Source organism: Cololabis saira, chromosome 16 (genome assembly GCF_033807715.1).
Source record: "Cololabis saira isolate AMF1-May2022 chromosome 16, fColSai1.1, whole genome shotgun sequence".
Lineage (NCBI taxonomy): Eukaryota > Metazoa > Chordata > Actinopteri > Beloniformes > Belonidae > Cololabis > Cololabis saira.
Genome location: NC_084602.1, coordinates 30,005,822 through 30,012,382, shown reverse-complemented (window position 1 = coordinate 30,012,382; position 6,561 = coordinate 30,005,822). Strand labels below are relative to the sequence as shown.

Genomic DNA, 6,561 nt, shown 5'->3' with positions numbered 1-6,561 from the left:
TCTCCTCTTTTTACTTTACCTTATGCATTTCTGCCTCATTGTCCAAATGAGGAGGGCTGCCCTTCTTGGTCCAGCTCCTCTACTATTGGTCAAAAGACCAGGAAGAAGCAGGATCGAGCCAATATTAAGACTATTTTGCAACCGGTGGTGACACACTGGAATAAACATACATGTATGTAGAATGTATGTACAATGCTGCTCTCACTACCTTTTTATTTACACAATCAGCCTCACTGAGGGCTGAATATGGTCTACTGGGTGTTATGTGGTGTTGGGGTTGTCAGAGGGACATACGGTAATAAAACAACCAAAGAAGCTAGTGTATATTAACTATAAAACGGGACATTATTGTTATTAGTTTTAATCTTTAGGCTGAACAATAGTCTTCCATGTAGTGAATCTGTCTGTGAAAAGGAAAAAAATATTTTTAAACATGGATTAGTGGCGCCACCTTGTGGAGAAACTAGGAACTAAACTCGAAACGCATAATATTATTAGTTTATACATTATTTTATTTGACTTTTTTCATATACATTTCTAAACTCAAGCAAATGTATAATCATTAAAAAAAAGATATTAAGGATTAATTCATTCTAGGAAATTAAAGTTTTGTATGGATGTGTTCACTTAAAAGTGTTTTGTAGACAAATCTATTAAGGTGTTATATTTGAGCTGACCTTTTACATTATTGTAAAACATGTTTTCCATGACTAGACATCCTGGTTCCACACATGCTTTAGGTTTCTGTGTGTAGTTTGTGTTTGAGGCTGGTCAGCTGGTCCAGGCTGATGCTGCTGCCGCCACACACGATCACCAGCAGGGGGCGCGAGAGGGTCGGCAGGCGGCCTGAAACAGAAGCAGCGGCGCAGAGCTGAACTCTCGGCCTGTTTTCCTACTGTTTTAGAACCTTCTTCTGGTATGTCTGCAGATAAACTACACATGAGATGACAGTGTGCCTCACCTTCATCCTGTAATCTGTGTATGAGTCCACTGTAAACAGCCGCCAGCGCAGCACCACATGCCATCTCCACCAAAACACGCTCCTCATCTACAAGACAATCAGCACACAAGGACATTAATTCAACTACTTGTATTTTCCTGCAACTTCATGCGTATAACAATTGTTGCTGCGCTCTTCCTGTCCAGCGCACATCTCAACATGACTAGTTTATCAAAGTCACTCATTATTGTATGAAAAATAGTCACCACATGAAGCAAAAACGACTTATTAATGAGTACCTTCTCTTCCTTTATGGGATTTCTGAAGATCTTGCTATTACTTTGAGGAAAGTTTCAAATTAGATGTTTTACATCACATTTACATCATAATGCAAAGAACCCGATTCATCGACGTCAAAATTCAAAGATCGTAGAGGAATTATTTGCTATTAAAATTAGTAGCGTGATCAGAAATCATGTTACAGACTTGGTTTACAGACGGTTTTAGACCCGCCAGCAGTGGAAGAGGGATGAAAATGACTCCACTACAATAAAAGAACTAGTGCAAAAGCATGAACAAAAGTCTTACATTCAAAAACCTTTTTATCAAGACAGACGCATCTTCATCTAATGGACCGAGCGCTCTAAGTAAAAACATTCAAACTGCAGTATCCCTTGACTGACATGTGTATGTCGACGACATGCCTCTAGCAGAAGGAGAAATTTAGCTCAAAGCACTTAAACATTCCAGTTTAGAGGGAAAACTATTGCTGATTTAATCTTTAGCCATGTATTTGTAATCTAGGAATTATTTGGGACGAGTGACGGGCCGATTGTGCATCAATAAACGCCATTTTCCAAAGTGCACTCTCAAAAAGAAATGACATGCCTTTGATGTGGAAGTTTTCCAGTAGGAGTACAGAACACCCACAGACGGGAATTATTCAAACTAAAGTTCAAATAAGCTGTGAAAGAACAACAAACGTAATCCAGCGCTCAAAGGAGCATCACTCGCCTGCTGTATTTAAAAAAACAAAGACTTAGAGGATAAAAATATAAATAGCAGAGCACAGAGGCAGAAACCTGAGATTTTCACAGCTGTTATGTTCTCATTTGTGGCTGATTTCAGAAAAGTGGAATCAGAGAAGAAAACTAATTGGTACACGTCTAAACTTTGCAGTTGGTTTATTCTGTGCAGCCAAGCTGGATCATAGAAATGTGCTCATCAGAGACACAGTTTTGAAATACAGCGTCTGTAACCAGTACTCAAGTTGTAAAAAAAAATCAGGGGGGATGGTGGATTTTAACATATGGGGACAGATCATTTGTGCTGATTACAAATAATATAATATATTACAAATAATAGCAGTGACCAAAACACCTGCAGAAATACTGCAGGAATGACATAGCAGCAGTTAAATGCAGCCTTCTGTAAGCTTTAAATATCCACTGGGCTTACATCAAATACATCAGAACACAACAATAAAAAACAGTTTTCTGAACTTATCAATATGACTCTGTCCTTCACAGGATAAGTAAAATGGATCACTGCAAAAACTGAAAATCTTAACAAGAATATTTGTCATATTTCTAGTTAAAATGTCTCATTTTAGTAAAAAAAATCTCATTACACTTAAAACAAGACTCATCACTGGAAAAAGTAGATTTTCACTTAAAATAAGTAGAAAAATCTGCCAGTGGAACAAGATTTTTTTTGCTTGTAATGAGAAGATAAATCATGTCCCACTGGCAGATTTTCCTACTTATTTCAAGTGAAAATTTACTTGAAACAGGTGAAAATTGTCAAATAAGTTATTTTTCTGGTGATGACTCTAAATGTTGAAATAGCAGTAAAACCACATTCATTGATGAAATGACATAAGGGGTGGAAAGGGGGGATGGCAGTTTTACAGGGGGGATGATTTGGACCATTTTAATTTCAGGGGGGGATGCCGTCCCCCCTCATCTCCAGTACTGTCTGTAACAGTCCACTGTGTACCTGGTACTAGCACAGTGGTGAAGAAAATCACAGTCAAAAACAAACTTCAATTAGTCAAAGACAACACGAAGCATCTGCTGTTTGAAGGAGGCAAACACACTGACCCAGGAATGTCTGGATGGCCTGCAGAGCCTGGCGGTCGGTCACCAGCTCAGAGATGACCGTCAGGTCGCTGCGCTGGCTGTATTCAAAGGCTTGCTTGCACACCGTCTTTGCTCCCAGACATTTGGCTTCACTGGGAGGCGTCAGGACAACAGATCGGAGGTTATTAAAAGACGTGAACGTGACTGTGGGGAATATTCAGACTCTTGTAACATCCGACCTGGTGATGTCAGGCAACGTGACCATCTTTCCCGCCTTGATCGCTGCGTTGAAGCAGTCTGCCCCCACCGTCTCCATGGCAACGACGGGTACATCCATCCAGCCCACATCTTTCAGGCCCTGGATGACCCCACACAGGAGGCCTCCTCCACCCACCGACAGCAGCACCGCTCCGGGCTTCTCACCGGCTCCCAGGGAGGCCGCAACCTCCGCCATCATGGTGGCGTGGCCTTGCCTGAGGTCGGCATAGAGACATATGCACCAATAATTCATTAAGATAAGATAAGATAGTCCTTTATTACGGTGGCCGACAAGGGCCAAACGCACTGCAACGGCCTAATGCATCTCAGTTAAGGAAAACGGCTTCAAGTACAGAAACGATTCAAATTCACAAACTCAAAACGAGGTACAAAAAGAGGAACTTGGTGCAAATGAAAAAACGTGCTGCAAAAAACTAAGACAAATGCAGCATCATCGAATGCGCTGCAAATAGAGAAACGATGCAAAGCACAAAACGACCGAACAGCTGACTGTAACGTTAAAATATAATAAAGAAACGTCTCGTAATGTACAGCGTTGTACAGTGATATAAACCACATTATATCACATTACCGTTCCCGCTGTATGTTTAAACCATGGATGTAAACACTGTGGTTCAGTCAGCTGTTCGGTCTCTCTCTACATCCCGTGTGTCTGTCCATTGAGCTGTTACGCTGAGAGCGCCCCCTGCAGGTTTGGTAACCGGTTATGAAGCGTTTTTCTTTTGAAGATGGTTTCTTGTTTTATATCGTTTTGTGCTTTGCATCGTTTCTCTATTTGCAGCGTGTTCAATGATGCTGCATTTGTCTTTGTTTTTTGCAGCACGTTTTTTCATTTGCACCACGTTCCTCTTTTTGTAGCTCGTTTTGAGTTTGTGAATTTGAATCTTTTCTGTACTTGAAGCCGTTTTCCTTAACTGAGACGCATTAGGCCGTTGCAGTGCCTATGGCCCTTGTCGGCCACCGTACTTTATTGATCCCCAGAGGGGAAATTCAGGACTTATTACTACAGAATACAAAAGTTAACAAGTTTTCAGAAGTAAAAAGTATTTCAACCAAAGCAAGGGATGATCAAAGGGAGGCACAAACGTGAGCCCTTCACTGTCTGCCAGCCTCAGCGCCTCTGCATTTGCATCGTCCCAAACCTGAGAAGAAACAGGTTCTGCTCAGTTTGCTCCTCTTAAGGGACATCTGTGGCATGATAACATGTATAAGGGTCAATGACGTGATGCCTATATTTTCTGAAAAACAGATTTTTTTTCAATTCAAAAAAGGTTTAAATGGATAAAAAATAGCATATATATGAACTACCCGTCCCACATATGGACTCACTTGAATTTTACAAAAGAATACTAGTTATTTGGGATTTTGTTATTGTTTTAAGCGTCAAAATGTCATGTGGTGCGACCGTCCGACCAGGACTCTTGTTTTGAAAACCTTTTTTGAAATCACTCTAAATGTTTTTAAATCAATCTTCTGCCCGATCTGGCATGATTTCCAAAATGTCTTGTAGTGTTTATGTATTTTAATATGAATCATGGTTGCACCACATGACCATTTTAAGGCTAGTGCTAGGGCTGTTCGATTAATCGATTTTAAATCGTAATCGCGATTATGTAATTAGAATGATGTTAAAACGTGAAAATCGAAAAATCGATTTTTCACTTTTTTTTTTACCTTGTCTGCACACATATTAATGATTGATACCATATTAATGATTGATGGAAATACCTCTCAATACCTGCAACAAGTGCCCCATCGGAGAGGCTCTTTAGTGTAGGAGGGGGCGTTGCCACCGGGCATCCCTCAAGCCAGATGCGGTAGACCGGCTCGTGTTCCTTGCAAAAAACTTGCAAATGTGAATAGCAAATGTAATGACTGACATTACACACCTCTACCTCCTTCATGGGTTGCATTATTATTTAGCATGCAAAGACCCAGTTTAGTTTAATTAGAAAATGTCTTGTTTTATTTAATTGGAAATATAACTTACTGTATGTTTGCAAGTGCTGATTTGCTGATTTTTTTTTTCAGAGATACAACTTTATATTTTATTATATTTTTTAAAACTTTGTTTCAACTTATTTTACAGAGTTTTGCAGTTTATTCATTCATTTTTGGTTTAATAAGAGCAAAGTTTGCACTTAAAGCCCAATGGGGCAAATGTTCAATAAGAAAACAGCATATTTCTTTGCCTTTTGTCAATTCACAGAATAATCGTAATCTAAAATCGGATTTTGAGAGAAAAAAATCGAGATTTTATTTTTGGGCAAATTCGAACAGCCCTAGCTAGTGCCAATTCATCTTGACAAAAAACTCTGAAATCACTTAATTTAAAATTTTTATATGAATTTATGTGTACACAACATTCTTAATGTTTGAACTACTGCAATAGATATTTTTTTTTTTATTATTTTAAAATGTACCTGTTGAAAATCCTTATTCGTCATTGACCCATAACCATGATGTTATACTTCACCTTCCCTACAATCTTTACAGCAGCCCCCTCGTCCTGGAGTCTCTGGACCACCAGCTGCGGAGAGGAGGAGGGGACTACGATAGTGGCTGCTACCCCCATCTTTCTGGCTACGTAGGCAGCAGCCATACCTGCATTTCCACCTGGGAGAACAGCACAATTGATAATAACACAATTATAAAACAAAGGGAATATGCATATTGAAATAGTGCAGATTGGCACCTGAAGCGCACACAACTCCTTTGGATTGTCCAGCGAGCTGCAATGAGACATCAAACAGTCATCGACTGGCATGGAGACTCTGGACAGGCTTTTCGGGGTTCAGGTTCCCACCTGCTGACAGAGATGTCCAATCCCTCGAACCTTGAAGGAGCCAGAGGGCTGTGAGTTCTCCATCTTCAAATAGACTGTAGTTCCCAGCCTCTTGGACATGCCCACACTCTCCAGGAGAGGTGTGTTCAGGTGGAAATGCTCCGCCATGAAGAAACTACTATTACTGGGTACAAAAAACTCAAACAAACAAAGAAAAGAAAAGAAAAGAAAGGAAAAGAAAAGAAAAGAAAAGAAAAGAAAAGAAAAGAAAAGAAAAGAAAAGAAAAGAAAAAGTGTATGGCTGCAGATGAGAGTTCAATGTTCTCTAAAAGGTGTGTAAGATTTGGACTTGAGGGTCAGTAGGTGCCGTGGTGCCTTCAGGAACAGCTGGAAACATAGGAAATACGGAAGACAGAGGTGAACAGTGAACGATTAAAAAGATACATATGTATTTGAACTTTAAAAAAAAAAACATA

At 39.8% G+C, this 6,561-nt stretch overlaps 1 protein-coding gene across 2 annotated transcripts; it reads right to left on the bottom strand.

The window, feature by feature from the left end:
• Positions 1–346: 346 nt before the first annotated feature.
• LOC133462266 (serine dehydratase-like) lies at positions 347–6,268 on the bottom strand. 2 transcript variants are annotated; one of them, XR_009784246.1, is made up of 9 exons: positions 6,107–6,268; positions 5,996–6,032; positions 5,777–5,916; positions 4,354–4,442; positions 3,261–3,494; positions 3,043–3,173; positions 962–1,048; positions 678–846; positions 347–404 (listed from the first exon to the last, which is right to left on the bottom strand). XR_009784246.1 is itself a non-coding variant. In XM_061743412.1 (8 exons), exons 1-8 carry the CDS (start codon positions 6,251–6,253, stop codon positions 737–739), a joined length of 975 nt encoding a protein of 324 aa, XP_061599396.1. In that variant the 5' UTR covers positions 6,254–6,268; the 3' UTR covers positions 583–736. The 2 variants fall into 2 exon arrangements, 1 of the variants encoding a protein (XP_061599396.1); XM_061743412.1 differs by lacking the exon at positions 347–404 and having other exon boundaries at positions 583–846.
• Positions 6,269–6,561: the final 293 nt, after the last annotated feature.

Excerpts from the sequence above, each read along its gene's own strand:
- LOC133462266 (XM_061743412.1), bottom strand. The coding sequence starts at position 6,253 with ATGGCGGAGCATTTCCACCTGAACACACCTCTCCTGGAGAGTGTGGGC. Across the intron at positions 6,033-6,106 it reads TTGGACATCTCTGTCAGCAG|CTCGCTGGACAATCCAAAGG; the intron begins GTGGGAACCTGA and ends GTCTCATTGCAG. Across the intron at positions 3,495-4,353 it reads TTTGATCATCCCTTGCTTTG|GCAAGGCCACGCCACCATGA; the intron begins GTTGAAATACTT and ends TGCCGACCTCAG.